Source organism: Strix aluco, chromosome 38 (genome assembly GCF_031877795.1).
Source record: "Strix aluco isolate bStrAlu1 chromosome 38, bStrAlu1.hap1, whole genome shotgun sequence".
Classification (NCBI taxonomy): domain Eukaryota; kingdom Metazoa; phylum Chordata; class Aves; order Strigiformes; family Strigidae; genus Strix; species Strix aluco.
Window position 1 is genome coordinate 856732 of NC_133968.1, and position 16822 is coordinate 873553.

General features: G+C 66.1%; 3 protein-coding genes across 5 annotated transcripts; 2 read left to right on the forward strand and 1 right to left on the reverse strand.

The window, feature by feature from the left end:
- Positions 1–1318: 1318 nt before the first annotated feature.
- TMED1 (transmembrane p24 trafficking protein 1) lies at positions 1319–3891 on the reverse strand. The gene is made up of 4 exons (XM_074810731.1): positions 3499–3891; positions 3048–3145; positions 2384–2585; positions 1319–1657 (listed from the first exon to the last, which is right to left on the reverse strand). The coding sequence occupies exons 1-4, from the start codon at positions 3655–3657 to the stop codon at positions 1439–1441; spliced, it is 678 nt and encodes a 225-aa protein (XP_074666832.1). The 5' UTR covers positions 3658–3891; the 3' UTR covers positions 1319–1438.
- A 1193-nt stretch (positions 3892–5084) lies between these two features.
- C38H19orf38 (chromosome 38 C19orf38 homolog) lies at positions 5085–7280 on the forward strand. 2 transcript variants are annotated; one of them, XM_074810627.1, is made up of 8 exons: positions 5085–5422; positions 5535–5834; positions 5963–6043; positions 6143–6229; positions 6437–6464; positions 6590–6633; positions 6747–6784; positions 6879–7280. In XM_074810627.1, the coding sequence occupies exons 1-8, from the start codon at positions 5392–5394 to the stop codon at positions 6993–6995; spliced, it is 726 nt and encodes a 241-aa protein (XP_074666728.1). In that variant the 5' UTR covers positions 5085–5391; the 3' UTR covers positions 6996–7280. The 2 variants fall into 2 exon arrangements, with proteins under 2 accessions (XP_074666728.1, XP_074666729.1); XM_074810628.1 differs by lacking the exon at positions 6437–6464 and having other exon boundaries at positions 6879–7002.
- A 1454-nt stretch (positions 7281–8734) lies between these two features.
- CARM1 (coactivator associated arginine methyltransferase 1) lies at positions 8735–16391 on the forward strand. 2 transcript variants are annotated; one of them, XM_074810692.1, is made up of 16 exons: positions 8735–8903; positions 11624–11749; positions 11841–11947; positions 12051–12155; positions 12866–12976; positions 13091–13268; positions 13526–13616; positions 13747–13828; positions 13936–14021; positions 14144–14233; positions 14331–14468; positions 14889–14978; positions 15063–15175; positions 15298–15375; positions 15874–15942; positions 16025–16391. In XM_074810692.1, exons 1-16 carry the CDS (start codon positions 8759–8761, stop codon positions 16159–16161), a joined length of 1746 nt encoding a protein of 581 aa, XP_074666793.1. In that variant the 5' UTR covers positions 8735–8758; the 3' UTR covers positions 16162–16391. The 2 variants fall into 2 exon arrangements, with proteins under 2 accessions (XP_074666793.1, XP_074666794.1); XM_074810693.1 differs by lacking the exon at positions 12866–12976.
- Positions 16392–16822: the final 431 nt, after the last annotated feature.

Below are 16822 nucleotides of genomic sequence, written 5' to 3' on the forward strand. Positions count from 1 at the left end.
GAGCGCCGGGGCGATGGGGTGTAACCACCCCCTAATGAGGCGGCTCGCTAACGAGGGAGCCCCGGGAGGCTGGCTGGGAGCTGGCTCTCCCATTTTGGAGTATTTCACCCCCATTTTCAAGCGTTTCACCCCCCATTCTTGGAGTGTTTCACCCCCAGTTGGAGCATTTAACCCCCATTTTTGGAGCATTTCACCCCCATTTTGGAGAGTTTAACCCCCATTTTGGAGCGTTCAACCCCCATTTTTTGAGCATTTCACCCCATTTTGGAGCATTCAACCCCCATTTTTGGAGTGTTTCACCCCCATTTCGGAGCATTTCACCCCCATTTTGGAGCGTTCAACCCCCATTTTTCAAGTGTTTCACCCCCATTTTTGGAACGTTTAACCCCCATTTTTTGAGTGTTTCACCTCCATTTTTGGAGCATTCAACCCCCATTTTTTGTTTCACCCCCATTTTGGAGCATTTCACCCCCATTTTGGAATGTTCAACCCCATTTTTTGAGTGTTTAACCCCCATTTTTGGAGCATTCAACCCCATTTCTGGAGCATTCAACCCCCATTTTGGAGTGTTTCACCCCCATTTTGGAACGTTCAACCCCCATTTTTGGAGTGTTTCACCTCCATTTTAGAGAATTTCACCCCCATTTTGGAGCGTTCAACCCCCATTTTGGAGTGTTTCACCCCCATTTTTGGAGCATTCAACCCCCATTTTTTATTTCACCCCCATTTTGGAGAGTTTCACCCCCATTTTTGGAATGTTCAACCCCATTTTTGGAGCGTTTCTTCCCCTTTCCCCCAGCCCAGCTCCGTCCCCTCATTTACAGCCAACAGGAGCGACATTTGCTGCTTGAAATCCCTTTTCTGAGCATTTTTAAGGCTCCTTACGCCGCTCCTGGCCCGGGTCAAACCCCTCCCGCGGAGGAAGGACCCATACCGGGGGTGGGGGGGGGGATCCTGGCTCTGGGTCCCGGTTTCCCCCCGAAGCCGGAGGGACTCGGCGGCTCCTTCCCGGGCGCCCGGACGGTGCCGGTGACAAACGCTGTGGGAAGGGGGAACCCTCTCCCCGAGCAAAGTCCGTCCGGGGCCGTTTCCCACCCGGCGGAGGCGACTCCCAAGGGTTTGTCCAGCCCCCGGCTACGGCTGAGCCCAGAAACCACCTCGGGGTCCCGGGGACTCGTCCCCGCGGCTCCCACAGGGCCCAGATTCCATCCTAAAACGCTTGGGGACGCGTAGCCGAGGCCTTTCGGTGATTAAATACGGGGGTTTTATCCCCAAACCTCCCTCCCCCGGGGTTCTCATCGGCTCCAAGACACCGGGGTACAAATCTGGGGCAGGTTTAATCCCCGCCGGGAGGGAGAAGCAGCAGCCGGAGGGGAGCACGTTCCCTTCCCCGGCGCCGTCCCGGCAGGGAGCAGCGTCCCGTGTCCCCCCGCCCCGTCTACGTCCGCACCGTCCTCTTGTCCTCGAAGAGGCTCTTCAGCATGTAGACCTGGAGGAAAGCCACCACCACCAGCACGCCCAAGTTCACGGCCGACCAGAAGTTCACCCGGCCCAGGTTGCTCTCCTGCAGGTTACGGTCGCGGGCCTCGAAGGCTCGAAGCAGCGTCTGCATCTGGATGCTCCGTTCCAGGCGGCTCCTCATGGTCTCGATGGATTCCTGGGGGCGGGAAGGGAGGTGCCGGTCGGATGCGTCGACCTCCCGGGAGGGGTTGGGGTGGGGGGACCCCGAAGCTCACCCAGCCCACCCCCCGCCCAGGGTGCTCAGAGCCCCCCGGGGCCGGGGCATCACCCGCTGCTCTGGGCAGCCTGTGCCAGGGGCTCCCGCCCTCAGCGCGGAGAATTTCCTCCTCAGATCTTGTCTAAATCTCCCTTTTTTTAGCTCAAACCCGTCCCCCTTGTCCCGCGGCTCCAGGCCCGGTGAAAAAGTCTCTTCCCCGCCCCTCTCAGGAGGGTGGGAAGGTGCAACCGGGTCTCCCCAGAGCTGCCTCCTCTCCGGGCTGAGCACCCCCAGCTCTCAGCCCGTCCCCCCAGGAGGCTGCTCCAGCCCCCGGGGCAGAGTTGGGCCCCCCCAGCACGGCCCCGTCTCCCCTGTGCCGAGGGCCCCCGAGCTGGACGCAGAATTGGGGAATAATTTCAGCTGAAAAAGACCTTTTTAAGATCTCCGAGTCCAACCGTAAGCACGGCCAAGTCCAGACGCAGGACACTGGGGTCTCACCGGAGCAGGGGGGCAGGATCCGCCCCCTCACCGCGCTGCCGGTGCTGCCGCCCGGGGTCTGGTTGGTTTCCCGGGCTCCAGCGCATGGTCCCGGCTCGTGTCCGGCTCCTCCTCCCTCACGGGGCGGGTCTGACCCCCCCACCCCACCCTGTCAAACCTCATCCCCACCTTGATGTCCTCAATCTTGACATCCAGCGTGTCCTCAGGCTCCGCCGCCTCCACCCAGGCGTCGCCTTCCTCCTCCTCCTCCTCCTCCTCGTCCTCCTGGGCGCTGTCGAAGATGAGCTCGAAGAACACCAGCTTCTCCGAGATGGTGCTGAAGGAGTTGTCGAAGCAAAGCTTGTAGTCGCCGGCCTCGGTGGGCTCCACGCTGCGGGGGGAGGAGAGAGGGGTCGGCGGGACGGGCAGGGACAGGCAGGGGGACGCGGGCAGGGGGATGCATGTAGGGGGATGCAGGCAGGGGGACATGGGCAGGGATGGGCAGGGACTGGCAGGGGGACGCGGGCAGGGGGACGCGGGCAGGGATGGACGGGCAGGGATGGACAGGGACAGACAGGGGGATGCGGGCAGGGATGGGCAGGGATGGACAGGGGGATGCGGGCAGGGGGACGCGGGGACGTGGGCAGGGACAGGCAGGGGGATGTGGGCAGGGGAATGCGGGCAGGGGGATGCAGGGACGCGGGCAGGGACGGGCAGGGATGGACAGGGGGACGCAGGCAGGGGGACGCGGGGATGTGGGCAGGGACAGGCAGGGGGGACGCGGGCAGGGGAATGCGGGCAGGGGGACGCGGGCAGGGATGGACAGGGACGGGCAGGGACGGGCAGGACTCACGTGTGCGCCCCGTCGGAGCGCCGGTACTCGCTGACCAGCAGCAGCCCCGAGGGACTCTCCAGGGAGAAGTCGACGTCCAGCCCGGCCCCGCCGATCACCTGCCGGAACCGGGGATGGCGGCACCGGGGACCACCGGCACCGGGGACGCCCCCACTCCCGCCCGCTGCGGCACCGGGGCTCTGCTCATCCCCGCGCCCCACGTCCCCCAACACCTGGGTCTGGGCCCGGTACCGGCTCCCCGCCGCCTCCCTCCTTCTCCCGGTACCCCCCGTCTCCCTCCCGATGCCGGTCCCTCCTCCTCCTCCTCACGGTATCCCCTCCCCGGTACCAGCATCCCCGTTACCGGCCCGCCCCAACCCCGCTGTTACGGGCCCAGCCCTCCCGTTACCGGTCCGGTACCGGCCCCGCCCCTCCGGTACCGGCTCATCCCAGGCCCCGCCCCCGCCGGTACCTGGTACTCGGCCTCCAGGGAGGCGTTCCCGGGCGCGCCCTGGTAGAAGCACTCCCGGCGGCCGGCGGGCAGCACGAACGTCACCTCGGCGTCGGGCGGCGGCGGGGCGGCAGCGGGCCCGGCCCAGAGCGCCAGCAGCCACAGCCACGGCGCCGCCATCTCCGCCGCGCGGCGCCTTTAAGACAGGCTCCGCCCCTCCGCCGCGCGGCGACAGGGCCCCGCGGCGGGGGTGGCTGCGGCGGACGCCTGAGGCGGGAGCGGCGAGGTGGAGCTTCAAGGCAGCGCCTCCGCCGCCCCGTTGCCCGGGGTCCTCGCGGCCGCCGCGTTGCCCCGCCTCCCTCCGGAATCCTCTCCTCTAATTGGCTGCTCCCTCCCGGCGCCTCTCGTTCTAACTTCTCATTGGCCGACCTGGACCAGTGCCCGCCCCCCTGAGTGTCTCGCCTCAGCCTGAGGGGAGCACGACTCCCACAATGCACCGCGGTGGGGCCTGGGGTGGCATGAGATTTGGGGGGGCCCAGGGCAGATCTGGGGGGCCCTTGGAGCATCTTTGGGTGGTTAGGTGCGGTTTTGGGGTGTCCTGGGGCAGTTCTAAGTGATTAGGGGCAGATTGGGGGGGCCCTGGGGCAGATTTAGGTGGTTAGGGGCAGTTTTGGGGGATCCTGGGGCAGTTCTAAGTAATTAGGGGCAGATTGGGGGGGCCCTGGGGCAGATCTGGGGAGCCCTGGGGCAGATTTAGGTGCCTAGGGGCAGTTTTGGGGAATCCTGGAGCAGTTCTCAGTGATTAGGGGCAGATTGGGGGGACCCTGGGGCAGATTTAGGTGGTTAGGGGCAGTTCTGGGGGATCCTGGGGCAGTTTTTGTTGGGGGCTGGTGCAGATTTGAGGGGCCCTGGGGCAAATATGGGTGGTTAGGTGCAGATCTGGAACGCCCTGAGGAAGGTTTGAGGGCTCCTGGGGCAGATTTAGGTGGTTAAGCACAGGTTTGAGGGCCCCTGGGGGAGATTTGAGGGTGGCCTGGGGCAGATTTAGGAGGTTAGGGGCAGATTTGGGATGTCTTGGGGCAGTTTGAGGGGCCGGAGGGCAGACTGGGGTCTGCTCTGTGAGCAATGTTGGGGTGTGGGGCTGCTCCCCAGCCTGGGCGCTGGCTCAGCCCTGGGGCTTGGCCTCACCTTCCCGGGGAATGGGGGTGCAGGGCCGCATCCGCCCTCCCGCCGCCACTGCCCAGCCCCAGGCCGACCTCTCAGCCCCAACCCCTCGAGATCGGCGACTCCGGGAGCGGCCCCTGGTTCTGCTCCCGCATCGCCAGCCCCGTCGAGGTGCGTCTCCCCGCCATCACGAGCTCGCTGCCTCTTCCTGCGCTGAAGCGCTGCGCACGCGCGGCTCTTCCCCCTCACCGGCAGCTGCCTTTCATTAGCGGGTGAAGTGATTCCCGCCAAGGCCGGCAGCGCCGTCGGGAGCTGGATGTGCCGGAGAAAAACCAGAGGAGCTGTTTGAAGCTGTTGGACCCCATCAAGGGGCTGGGGGAGGGTCCTGGCTGGGTGTCAGTCCAGAGTGACTACGCCTCATTACACCCCGTTTACACCTTTTCTGTGCTGTGATAATTGAGGAGTGAGCCCCAGGAAATCATGTCCTGTGTCAGAGGAGCTGGTTTTGTGCAGAGCCAAACTGGTGTCGCTCTGGTTATTGGGTGGATAAAGCCTTTTTTGTGCAACAGGGGAAAAAAAATAACCCAGATCTCTACTCGGGGACACCCTGTCATTTCCTTCCTGGGTGATGAAACTTCATCTTGAGTAAAATCCTCCTTCTTCTTCTTTTCAGCCCAGAGCTCCTGCGCTGTGGGGTCTCCACAGTGGGGCCATCCCTGATCTGCATCCCCAAGGAGGAGGAGGAGGAGGATGAGGCTGGAGTTTCTCCTCCTCGTGGCGGGTACGTTTTCCTCACCTCCGCCTGAGTTTGGGTTGGCCGAGCCGGAATCAGCCGCCGCACCGGTCGCTCGATGGCAGGATCCGTCTCCCCGCTCCCCGTCCCTCTCCTGCAGGAGCCGCGGCAGCGCCAAAGCTCTCCCCACCGCCCCTCGGGCTCCTCTTCCAACCGGACGGGGATTCCCCAAAAGTCAGCTGCATCGCCCCACGGAGCTATGCCGGCAGCACCTTCGAGCTCTTCGCGGCGGGCGCCGGCGTCCCCACGCTGAGTGTCTCTGCTGATCCAGACCAGCACAAGGTTGATTTCACCCTGGATGGGGCCGTCCCGGCCTCCCGGTGCTACCGGTGCCGGTACCGGAGCTATAACGGCAGCACCTGGCAGATGTCGGAATTCAGCACGGAGATCGTGGTGAACGGTGCGGCGGAACGCCGGGGGGGCGGTGGGTGGGGGCCCCCCCCTGCTCCCCGCAGCCGTGCAGGGCCTCACCGCGGCACAGTGGCGCCGGGAACGCCGCTGACCCAAACCTGGTGTGTTTCTCCCCAGCCTCGGGTGACGCCGGCTGCCAACCCCCCACCACCGCCCCGACCGGCCGTCCCCTCCCCACCTCCACCACGCTGCGGCAAGGTACCGGCACGGCGCCAGCACCGGGGGTGGTGGTGACACTCCGCGGCCACGCCAGGGGTTTCCCTGTGGTGACCCCCCCCATCCTCTTTTCCCTTCCAGATCGCTCCTGGCTCCTCCCGGTTGCCATCGGTGTGGCCGGCCTGGTGCTGCTGCTGCTGGCGGCGGCGGCGGTGGCGGCCTGGCGAGGTGCGAGGGGTGCGGGTGCTCTCACCGGCACGGCGGGGGCCCGTAACCGGGGAGCACCGGCTGTGCTGACGGCGATTGGCGCCTCGGAGCTCCCCAGCGGGTCGGTGCCGGGGTGGGGTCGTGGTTTGGGAGAGAACCGGGTTTAAGGTCCCCGCGGCGCGGCTGAGCCCGGCTGCGCTCCCACCCGTCTCTGTTTTCTCTCGCCAGTCGAGGCCAGGAGACGGCAGGCAAAGAGGTGAGCGTGGCCGGCACCGGCACCTCCGCGGCCAAACCGCCCCGGCACCCCCGGCCGAGCCGCGGCGTCGGGCTCCCCGCTGCCTCCTCCCCGCCCGCACGCTGCCACCACCTTTTTTTTTGCAGGCAGCAGGCGTCTTGCTGGACGGAATCGCGGTACCCCACCACCGGTACGGCCCACACCCCCCGTGCTGGGGCGGTGCTGCTGGCGCCGCCGCTTCCCCCAGCTCCCAGCACCCCAAAAACGTCCCCATCCCCCTTTTTTTTCTTCTTTTTTCTGCAGAGCTTTCCTATGACAACTGCACCTACGCCGACGGCCTGGTGAGTGGGGTCGGTTTTGGGGGCTGCCGCAGCGGCACGGGCTGGGCACGGGCACGGCACGCCCCGGCTCACCCCCACTCTCTCGCCCCCCCAGAACACGCAGCCGGGAGCCGCTGGCGGCACCGGCACGTCCCCGGCATCCCCGCAGAGACACCCCTGGGCGTCTTCCCCCCCCGCACCCCACTTCAGCACCTTCAGGTCCTTGGCGTGAGCCCCGGCCATGCCTCCGCCGGCGCATCCCGTGGCACCGGGAGCCGGGGAGCACGAGGAGGGGCTGCATGAAGTCGGGGTGCGGGGGACGTGCTGGGGGCTTCCCGGTACGGGAGAGGGGCGGTTCAGCGCCGGAGCCGGCAAAGGACGCCCCACTCCTCCTCCTCCTCCTCCTCCTCCTCACACCTTCGCCGCCCAGGCGCACCCAATCGCGGGGGCTGTGCCGGGGCGGCTCCGCCAGCTCCGGTTACAATAAAGGTGTTTGTTGCCGGGTGCCGGTGCGGGACGTGGGTGCCGTGTCCACCTGTGTGTGGCCCGGTGGTGCCCGGTGCCGGTGCTGCCGGTGCTGGTGGGAGTCCCCAGTGCCAGTCCCTGGTACCAGTGGCAGTAACTGGTCCCTGGTCGCTGATCCCAGTCCCCAATCCTGATCCCCCATTCCGGTCCAAATCCCGACCCCATTCCCCGATCCCAATCCCTGATCCCGGTCCTGGTCCCAGTCCCTGATCCCAGATCCCAGCCCCATTCCCTGATCCCAATCCATCCTGTTCCCTAATCCTGTTCCCCAATCCCGATCCTTTTTCCCATTAACAATCCCCAATCCAAATCCCCCATCCCGATCCCCGTTTCCTGATCCCTGATCCTGGTCCCTGATCTGATTCTCCCAATTCCTGGTCCCAATCCCGATCCCTAATCTGAATCCCTGATCCCATTCCCTGATCTCAGTCCTGGTCCTGATCCCAGTCCCTGAGCCCAATTCCCGTTCCTCAATCCAAATCCCTGATTCCGATTCCTCTTCCCCAGTCCCCGTTCCCTGATCCCAATTCCAGTTCCCAATCCAAATTCCTGATCCCAATCCCATTTCCCAATCCGAATCCCCGTTCTCTATACTGATCCCATTTCCCGATTCCAGTCCCGTTCCCTAATCCGAATCCCCGCTCCCGTTTGCTGCCCCCGTTCCCTAATCCGAATCCCTGATCCGAATCCCCGCTCCTGTTTCCCGCTCCCGTTCCCTAATCCGAATCCCCGATCCTATTCCCCGATCTGGATCCCCGCTCCCGTTCCCTAATCCAAATCCCCAATCCGAATCCCCGCTCCCGTTTCCCACTTCCGTTCCCTAATCCGAATCCCCGATCTGAATCCCCACTCCCATTCCCCAATTCGAATCCCCGATCCGGATCCCCACTCTTGTTTCCTGCTCCTGCTCCCCAATCTGTATCCCTGTTCCTGTTTCCCTATCCCGTTCCCTAATCCAGATCCCCACTCCCGTTCCCTAATCCGGATCCCTAATCTGGATCCCCGTTCTCTAATCCAGATCCCCGCTCCTCTTTCCTGATCCGGATCCCTGTTCCCTAATCCGAATCCCCGCTCCCGTTCCCTAATCCGGATCCCCGTTCTCTAATCCAGATCCCCGCTCCTCTTCCCTGATCCGGATCCCTGTTCCCTAATCCGAATCCCCGCTCCCGTTCCCTAATCCGGATCCCCGTTCTCTAATCTGGATCCCTGCTCCCGTTCCCTAATCCGGATCCCCGCTCCCGTTCCCTAATCCGGATCCCCGTTCCCTAATCCGAATCCCTAATCCGGATCCGGATCCCCGCTCCCGTTCCCTAATCCGGATCCCCGTTCCCGGTTGCCGCGGCCGCCGGCCGCCAGGGGGCGCTGTGCGCTGCCCCGGTGGGCGTGTCCCGGCGGGGGGCGTGGCCGGGCGGGGCGGGGCGTGGCCGGGCGGGCGCGGGGCGGGGGCGGGGGGGCGGCGGCGGCTCCAAGATGGCCGCGGTGTCGGTGTTCCCCGGCGTGCGGCTCCTCACCATCGGGGACGCCAACGGCGAGATCCAGCGGCACCAGGAGCAGCAGCCGCTGCGCCTCGAGGTCCGCACCGGCCCCGACAGCGCCGGCCTGGCGCTCTACGGCCGTGAGTGCGGGGGGGGCACGGCCGGGGGGGCCCGGCCCGGGGCCCCGGCGGTGTGGGGGGTGTGGGGATGGGGGGGGGCGGCACTGAGGGCAAGGCTGGGGATGGGGGAGTGATCTGGGGGGTGGGGGGGGTATATAGGGACGGGGAGGGGGTGTGGGGATGGGGGGTGGGGGGGACAGAAAGGATTGGGGGGGCTGCAGAAAGGATTGGGGGGGCTGTGGGGGGCGCTGGGAGTGGGGGGGGCTGGGATGGGGGGAGCTGGGGGGCTGGGGGGTGTGTAGGGACATGGGGGGTGGGTGTGGGGGGGGCAGAAAGGATTGGGGGGCTGCAGAAAGGATTGGGGGGGCTGTGGGGGGCGCTGGGAGTGGGGGGGCTGGGATGGGAGGCTGGGGGGTGTGCAGCGACATGGGGGGTGGGGGGGCAGAAAGGATTGGGGGGGCTGCAGAAAAAATTGGGGGGACAGGATTGGGGGGCTGGGATGGGGGGGCTGCGGGGTGCTGGGGGGTGTGTAGGGTTATGGGGGGGTGGGTGTGGAGGGGCTGGGGGGCAGAAAGGATTGGGGGGTGGAGGTGAGTGTGGGGAGTGGGGGGCTTGGGAGGAGCTGGGGGGCTGTAGGGTGCTGGGGGAGTGGGGACATGGGGGGCTCAGGTGGGTTTGGGGGGGCTGGGCCTGTAGGGTTGAGATGGGGGGGTATGGGGGGCTGGGGGGTGCTGGGTGAGTTTGGGGGTTCAGGGTCTGTAGGGCCAGAATGGAGGGGAGGGGGGCTGGGAGTGTTTGGGGGGGCTGTGACTGTACAGCTTAGATGGGGGGGGGGCCTGGCTGGGTGCCCTCTGGAGTGGATGAGGGGATGCTGGGGGGAAATGGGGGGCAGGGGGTGCTGGGGGGGTCAGTGGAGCCCGTGGGTGCAGGAGGCTGCTGTTGGGGTGCTGAGGGTGGGGGCTCGGGGGGCACTTGGGGGGCCGAGTGGTTCGGGGGGTGCCAGCGCCGTCGTGTGTCCCCCCCCTCGCCATGGCAAGGGCAGCGGCAGCCGGGGGGGCTCGGCCGAGGCGGGGGCTCCCCCGTCCCACCAGCCGTTAGCCAGAGGCTGCCCAAAGTTGATTCCCAGGCCCCCCCCGCCCCAATTTGCCCGAAATAGCCTGAATTTGGTGACTTTCCAGCACCGCTGCGGCCCTTCTGTCCCGGGGGGTTTGCTCCAGCGGCCGGTAACGAAGTACCGGGGGGTTCGTTTCCCGGCCGGCGGGCGCGGTGTCGGGGCTGAGTTTTCTTTGTCTCCACGCAAGAACCGCAGTTTTCCCTTTTTTTTTTTTTTTTTGTTGTTTTTTTGTTGGTTTTTTTTTTCCTTATCCCCCTTTCCCAAATCCAGCAGCTCCTCACGCTTTGTGCTCGGTGAAGCTCGGGAAGGTGCCGGTGCCGGCGCGGTGCTGCCGGAGCTCCCGGTCCTCCGTGCCCGGCCGGTTTTTGTGCGATGTCGTGAGGGGTAAAAACACCCCGACCCGCTCCGCTGAAATTAATTGATTGCCGCAACTAATTAAAGCGCGGCGGCCCCGTCCCGCAGAGGCCTCGGCTGCGGGGTGGGATGGGGAAACTGAGGCCCGTGGGGCTGGTTGGGCCACGAGCCCGCGGCTCGCGCTGGTCCGCTGTGCCTGGGTTTCGTCGCTGCGGCTCGGCCGGGGGCGAGCGGCCGCCGCTGGGAGCGAAGCCTCGCGCGGGGCCCGAAGGTTATTTCGGTTTTCCCCGGTGCTGCCGCTTCTCCGTCCCTCGCCGCGCTGCCGCCTCCGGCTCGTCGCCCCGGCGTCATCCCCCCTTTTTTTTTTTTTTTTTTTTTTTTTTCCCAGGCGTTTGCCAGAAAAGCCTTTGTGTGGCCGGGGCCGCTGCCCTTTCAGCGCCGGGGCGGCCGCCGGCACATCTGCCGGCCCTTTTTGCTCGGCCACAAAGAGCGCGGAGGCCCGGCCGACAGCCTGATTAACGCGCCCGGCGGGAATTTGCATTTCATGGCTTCGCCGAGCAGCGCCACGGGCAGCGCCGGGCCCGGTGCAGGTGCCGCCGCAGCTCTGCCGGGGTCGTCCTTGGGGCTGGAAGCTGTGGGGCGAGCTGGAAGCTCCCCCCCCCCCCCAGCTCATTTCCCTCTCCTCACCCCAAATTAATTGGGCGACTTAACGCCCTGAGCGGCTGCGCGGTGACTTGCTGGGCTGCCCGGTGCTGCCAGGGCGAGAGGGACCGGCAGCGAGATTCTGGGGGAAAAACAGGTTTTGCCGCAGCGGTTCGTTTGGTTTTTCCGGCGGGGCGCCGCGTGAGAAAGGCAGCGCCGGCTGGAGGTGCTAATTACCCCCTCGCCGCTCCCCGGCTTCAAAGCGGCTAACGAGGCACCGCCGCGACGCCGGCGGCGGGAGGAGGCCGACGCGGGTGCTGGCAGCGCCCGTCACGGGGAGCTGGGGGTGGCCGGTGCCGCTCCCGGCTCCGTCCGGCTCCTCACGGCATCGGGAGCCGGGGGGGGGGCCCCGTGGGGCCGGTGACCCTCCCCGTTCCGACAGCACCGAGCTGGCGGCTCAAAAAAGCCCCTTGGCCACACGCAGGGGGTTTGTGTCCCCCCCGCCGGCGGTGCCAAAGCCCCGTGTCGTGCGAGGGAGGGGTTTGGGCTGCGCCCTGCCGGCGTGGCAGGACCCGCAGGGGGGGCTTTGCCCCGTCTCACCCCCCCCGGTTCTCTCTTTCCCCCCCCCCAGATGAAGACGTCTGCGTGTTCAAGTGCTCCGTGTCCCGCGAGACCGAGTGCAGCCGCGTGGGCAAACAGTCCTTCATCATCACGCTGGGCTGCAACAGCGTCCTCGTCCAGTTCGCCACCCCCACCGGTGCGTCCCCTCCCCGCTTTGGCTTCGCCGGGACCCTTTTATGTCCCCCCCGCACCCCACCTCAAGTCCCCCTTGGTTGTTTTTTCCCCAGATTTCTGTTCCTTTTACAACATCCTGAAGAACTGCCGGGGTCACAACACGGAGCGCTCGGTCTTCAGCGAGCGGACGGAGGAGTCCTCGGCGGTGCAGTACTTCCAGGTGAGGGGCTGCCCCCCCCCGCCCCGGGCGCGGCCGCTGCCGGAGGCTTTAACCACGACGACGTCCCCGGTGACATCCCTGTCCCTCGGTGTCCCCCCCCCAGTTCTACGGGTACCTGTCCCAGCAGCAGAACATGATGCAGGACTACGTCCGGACGGGCACCTACCAGCGAGCCATCCTGCAGAACCACAGCGACTTCAAGGACAAGGTCAGCGGGGCGCCCTCCCCGCCCCTTAACCAGCCCCGTTTTGGTGAAATCCGCCTCATTTTGGTGTCCAGCTGCGGCTCTGGGAGCGTAATTATTCACCGGAGCTAGAAGAGGCGCCTTGGTTACGTTTTTCCTCTCTTTTTTTTTTCCTCAGTTTTAATCAGTTCGGTGCTTTCCCGCCTCATTCCTAGCGGGTTTATTTTTAATACCCCTCCAAAAATACAGCCAGTGGGAGGAGGGACGGTGGCCAGGAGCCGTGTGCCGCCGGCACCGGGACACAGCCGGCTTCCCGCTGACCCCCCTCATCGGGGGGGTTATATATAGGATCAAAGAGGATTTGGGCGCCCGTGTGCCGCTCGCTGGCTCGGCCGCGCCGTCCCTAATCCCGTTCTTCCCCGCGGTGCCGGGAGGCGGCCGAGTCCCGTCGCGCTTCGGCGTGGCGCCGCGGTGGGATAACGCCGCCGGCCCTGCGCCCGCGGGGCCTCGCCGGAGCTTCGCAGCGGGGGAACGACTCGCCGAGTTGCTTCCTTCACCGCGGCCGCTTCGTGGTGGGGCCGCGCCGGGGCTGCCGCTTTGGTTTTTTTGCCTCTCGGGAATCCAAGTCTCGGGATCGCTCCGTGCCGCAGACGGGAGGTGGGGGAGGCCGGGCGCCGGCTGGGGGGAGCCCCCGGTGCCGGTGCTTTGCCGTCCCCTCACCGAATCGCTCCCAGATCGTGCTGGACGTGGGCTGCGGCTCCGGCATCCTCTCCTTCTTCGCGGCGCAGGCCGGGGCGCGCAAGATCTACGCGGTGGAAGCCAGCACCATGGCCCAGCACGCCGAGGTGCGCCCTTGGCCGGCACCGTCCCCGTCCCCAGCGTCACATACCCCATCCTGGGGAGCCCCTGAACATGTGTGTGTCCCCCCCTTATTTTTTTTTTTTTTTTTGGCGGGGAAGGTGCTGGTGAAAAGCAACAACCTGACGGAGCGGATCGTGGTCATCCCGGGGAAGGTGGAGGAGGTCTCGCTGCCCGAGCAGGTGGACATCATCATCTCCGAGCCCATGGGCTACATGCTCTTCAACGAGCGCATGCTCGAGAGCTACCTCCACGCCAAAAAGTACCTGAAACCCAGCGGTGAGCGCCGAGGGGGGGGCGGGGGGGGGGGTCCCCAGCACCCCGGGGGGGTCTGTCCCTCCCTGGGGTGGCTCTTTCCCTCCCCTCCGAGTCTGGGGAGGGGGGAGCGGGCGCTTTCAGGGCAGGGATGAGGGGTTCCCAGCGCCCTGGGGGGGCTCTTTCCCGTTCTGCTGGACCCCCCTGAGCATGGAGAGGGGGGGTGGGCACTTCACCAGCCCCCCCCAACCCAAATATTCCACCCCAACCCCCCCCCTCAGGGAACATGTTCCCCACGATCGGCGACGTCCACTTGGCCCCGTTCACAGACGAGCAGCTCTATATGGAGCAGTTCACCAAGGCCAATTTCTGGTGAGTTCAGCGCCGGGGGGGGGGACGACGTTCCCAACCCCTTTCCCTGCCCTGGGATGGCGGGGGGGTGGCTGGAGCCGCCCCCCCCTCACGTGTGTGTGTGTGTGTGTGTCCCCTCCTCCTCCCGCAGGTACCAGCCGTCCTTCCACGGCGTCGACCTCTCCGCGCTCCGAGGGGCGGCCGTGGATGAATATTTCAGGCAGCCCGTGGTGGTGAGTGGCCCCCAAGTCGCCAGGGTGGGGACAGGGAACTCTTGGGGGAGCTGTGGGTGATTCGGGGGGGGTCCCAGCCGCTGACCCCCCCGCCCCTTCCCCTCCAGGACACCTTCGATATCAGGATTTTAATGGCCAAATCAGTGAAATACACCGTCAACTTTTTAGAAGCCAAGGAAGGCGACTTGCACAGGTGGGTGGCACCGGGAGGCTCCTGCTGAGCCCCCACAAAGCCTTGCGGTGCCCCGGGGTGCTGGGGGGGGCCCCCCAAGCCCCCCCCCCCCACCTCGCTGATAGCTCAGCGTCGCCTTCCAGGATAGAAATCCCCTTCAAGTTCCATATGCTGCACTCGGGGCTGGTCCATGGCTTGGCCTTCTGGTTTGACGTCGCCTTCATCGGCTCCATGTAGGTGAGGGGGCCACAGGGGGAGCCCTGGGGGGGGGGCCGAGGCTGTGTCTAACCCCCCCCCCCCCTCCTCCTCTGTATTTGTGGCCCCCCCCAGAATGACGGTGTGGCTCTCGACGGCCCCCACCGAGCCGCTGACCCACTGGTACCAGGTCCGGTGCCTGTTCCAGTCGCCGCTTTTCGCCAAAGCCGGCGACACGCTCTCAGGGACGTGTCTCCTCATCGCCAACAAGAGGTGGGAACCGGGGGGGGGCATGGGGGGGCCCCCACTCCCCAGCTGGACCCCCACACCCCCGCTGGACCCCCACACCACCCCCCCAGGCCCTTGCTGGAGCTGCTGCCATCCTGGTGTGGGTTACACGATCTGGTTTTGCCGTGCTCCCTCAGCGCCTTGACACCCAGAATAGCTTGTGGGGGGGGCGCAGCTCAGAGAGGGGGGGGCCCCCCTGTCCCAGTTTGGGTCTGGGGGGGGCCCCTGTCCCAGTTTTGGTGGCCTATTTTTAGCTTGCAGTGGGGACGGCTGCGACCCAGATGCTGCCACCGTTCCTGCTGCTCCCTGGGGCTGGGCCAGGGGGGGTCGTGTCGCTCCGTGTCCCCCACCCAGGTGCAATTTTGGGGTCTCACAGCCTGTCCCCCCCCCGCCCTCCCCCCCCAGACAGAGCTACGACATCAGCATCGTGGCTCAGGTGGACCAGACCGGCTCCAAGTCCAGCAACCTCCTCGACCTGAAAAACCCCTTCTTCAGGTAGCGGCAGTGGGGGGCAGCGGGGCCGGGGGGGCCCCCAAGAGCCCCCCCAGGCCTCACTCGCGCCCCCCCACACCCCCCCAGGTACACGGGGACGACCCCCTCGCCCCCCCCCGGCTCCCACTACACCTCCCCCTCGGAGAACATGTGGAACACGGGCAGCACCTACAACATGAGCACGGGGATGGCCGTGGCCGGTGGGTACCAGCGCGGCTGGGGGGGGGGCCCGGGAGGGGGCTACGGGATGACAGAGAGGGGGTTAAACCCTATTTTTGGGGTGGGGGGGGACACCTGACCCCCTGCTCCTTTCCCGGTGCAGGAATGCCCGCGGCGTACGACCTCAGCAGCGTGATCGCTGGCGGCTCCAACGTTGGCCACAATAACCTGATTCCTTTAGGTGAGTGCGGGGGGGCTCTGGGGGGGGCGTTGTCTGGGTTCTGGGGGGGTTTGTCTGGGTTCTTGGGGTCCCACAGTTTGTCCAGGTTCTGGGGGGGGTGGGTGGGGGGGGTGTCTGGGTTCTTGGGGTCCCACAGTTTGTCCAGGTTCTGGGGGGGGGGGGGTGGGGGGGGTGTCTGGGTTCTTGGCGGGGGCGGGGGGGGTTGTCTGGGTTCTTGGGGTCCCCCAGTTTGTCCAGGTTCTGGGAGGGGGTTGTCTGGGTTCTTTGAGGGGGGGTGTGTGTTTGTCTGGGTTCTTGGGAGGGGGACTTTGTCCAGGTTTTGGGGGGGTTTCTGGATTCTTTGGGGGCGGGTGGGGGGGTTTGTCCAGGTTCTTGGGGGGCGGGGGGGGAGTTTGTCCAGGTTCTGGGGGGTTTGTCTGGGTTCTGAGCGGGGATTGTCCAGGTTCTGGGGGGGGGGTTTGCAGCCCCCCAACCTCACGCTACCTCCCCCCTCTGCAGCCAACACGGGCATCGTCAACCACACTCACTCCAGGATGGGCTCCATCATGAGCACGGGCATCGTCCAAGGTAACCCCCTGCCCTCCCCAACCCCCCACCCCCCCCCCCAGCGCCTCCCCTGACCCCCCCCTTTCTCCCCCCACCCCCCCAGGCTCCTCCAGCGCCCAGAGCGGCGGCGGCTCCAGCACCCACTACCCCCTCAACAGCCAGTTCACCATGGGGGGCCCCGCCATCTCCATGGCCTCCCCCATGTCCATCACCACCAACACGATGCACTACGGGAGCTAAGGGGGCCCCCCCGGGACTGCCAGCGCCAGGAAAACCAAAACCAGAGCCCCCCCCGCCCACTCCCCCCGGGCCGGGGGCTGCCGCGAGGGCTTTTGACCCTCCTACGCCCGCCGAAGCCGCCCAGCCCGCGCTCCGCGCGTCGACGCCGGACCCGGATGAGGGTTTTTTTGTTGTTTTCTTGTTTGGTTTTTTTTTTTTCTCTTTGCGTTTGTTTGGTTTTTTTTTTTTTTTTTTAAACGAAAGGCCAGAGCTGCCCCCCCTCCTCCCCAGCCGCTCGGGTCTTCCATAGCAGCCAGGGCGCTCGGTCCCTGCGAGGGGGGGGGGCGGGGGGGGCAACCCCACGGTGGGGGGGCAAGGCTGAATGTACCAAAAGCTCCTCTTTTGACCCCGTTCCTGCCCGCCGGAGCAGGCAGGGCTGTGCCCCCGTTCCGGGAGGCTCCCTGGCGCGGGTGGGGGCGGTTCGTGGCCCCGCGCTTGGCGCCTGAACTCCTCTCTCCTGTTTTCCCCTCGAGGGGGGCGGCGGGGCCCCCCCTGTGCCGGGGGGGGGTCAGGGGATTTTGGGGGGGGGGGGGGTGTGGGGTGTGGCCCCCCGCCGGGCTGTGGCATAGGACTAGTGGATCTGCTGTTTTTTCGGCTGTAGTACTGAATAAACGGGAGGGTT

What these genes read in the sequence shown, in the direction of transcription:
- TMED1 (XM_074810731.1), bottom strand. Translation starts at nt 3,657, where the DNA reads ATGGCGGCGCCGTGGCTGTGGCTGCTGGCGCTCTGGGCCGGGCCCGCT. An exon ending in CCCTGGAGGCCGAGTACCAG is followed by an intron (nt 3,146 to 3,498) that starts GTACCGGCGGGG and finishes CGGTTCCGGCAG; the next exon opens with GTGATCGGCGGGGCCGGGCT. An exon ending in CGCTCCGACGGGGCGCACAC is followed by an intron (nt 2,586 to 3,047) that starts GTGAGTCCTGCC and finishes CTCCCCCCGCAG; the next exon opens with CGTGGAGCCCACCGAGGCCG.
- C38H19orf38 (XM_074810627.1), top strand. Translation starts at nt 5,392, where the DNA reads ATGAGGCTGGAGTTTCTCCTCCTCGTGGCGG. An exon ending in CACGGAGATCGTGGTGAACG is followed by an intron (nt 5,835 to 5,962) that starts GTGCGGCGGAAC and finishes GTTTCTCCCCAG; the next exon opens with CCTCGGGTGACGCCGGCTGC. An exon ending in ATCGCGGTACCCCACCACCG is followed by an intron (nt 6,634 to 6,746) that starts GTACGGCCCACA and finishes TTTTTTCTGCAG; the next exon opens with AGCTTTCCTATGACAACTGC.
- CARM1 (XM_074810692.1), top strand. Translation starts at nt 8,759, where the DNA reads ATGGCCGCGGTGTCGGTGTTCCCCGGCGTGCGGCTCCTCACCATCGGG. An exon ending in TTCACCAAGGCCAATTTCTG is followed by an intron (nt 13,617 to 13,746) that starts GTGAGTTCAGCG and finishes CTCCTCCCGCAG; the next exon opens with GTACCAGCCGTCCTTCCACG. An exon ending in GTCGCCTTCATCGGCTCCAT is followed by an intron (nt 14,234 to 14,330) that starts GTAGGTGAGGGG and finishes GGCCCCCCCCAG; the next exon opens with AATGACGGTGTGGCTCTCGA.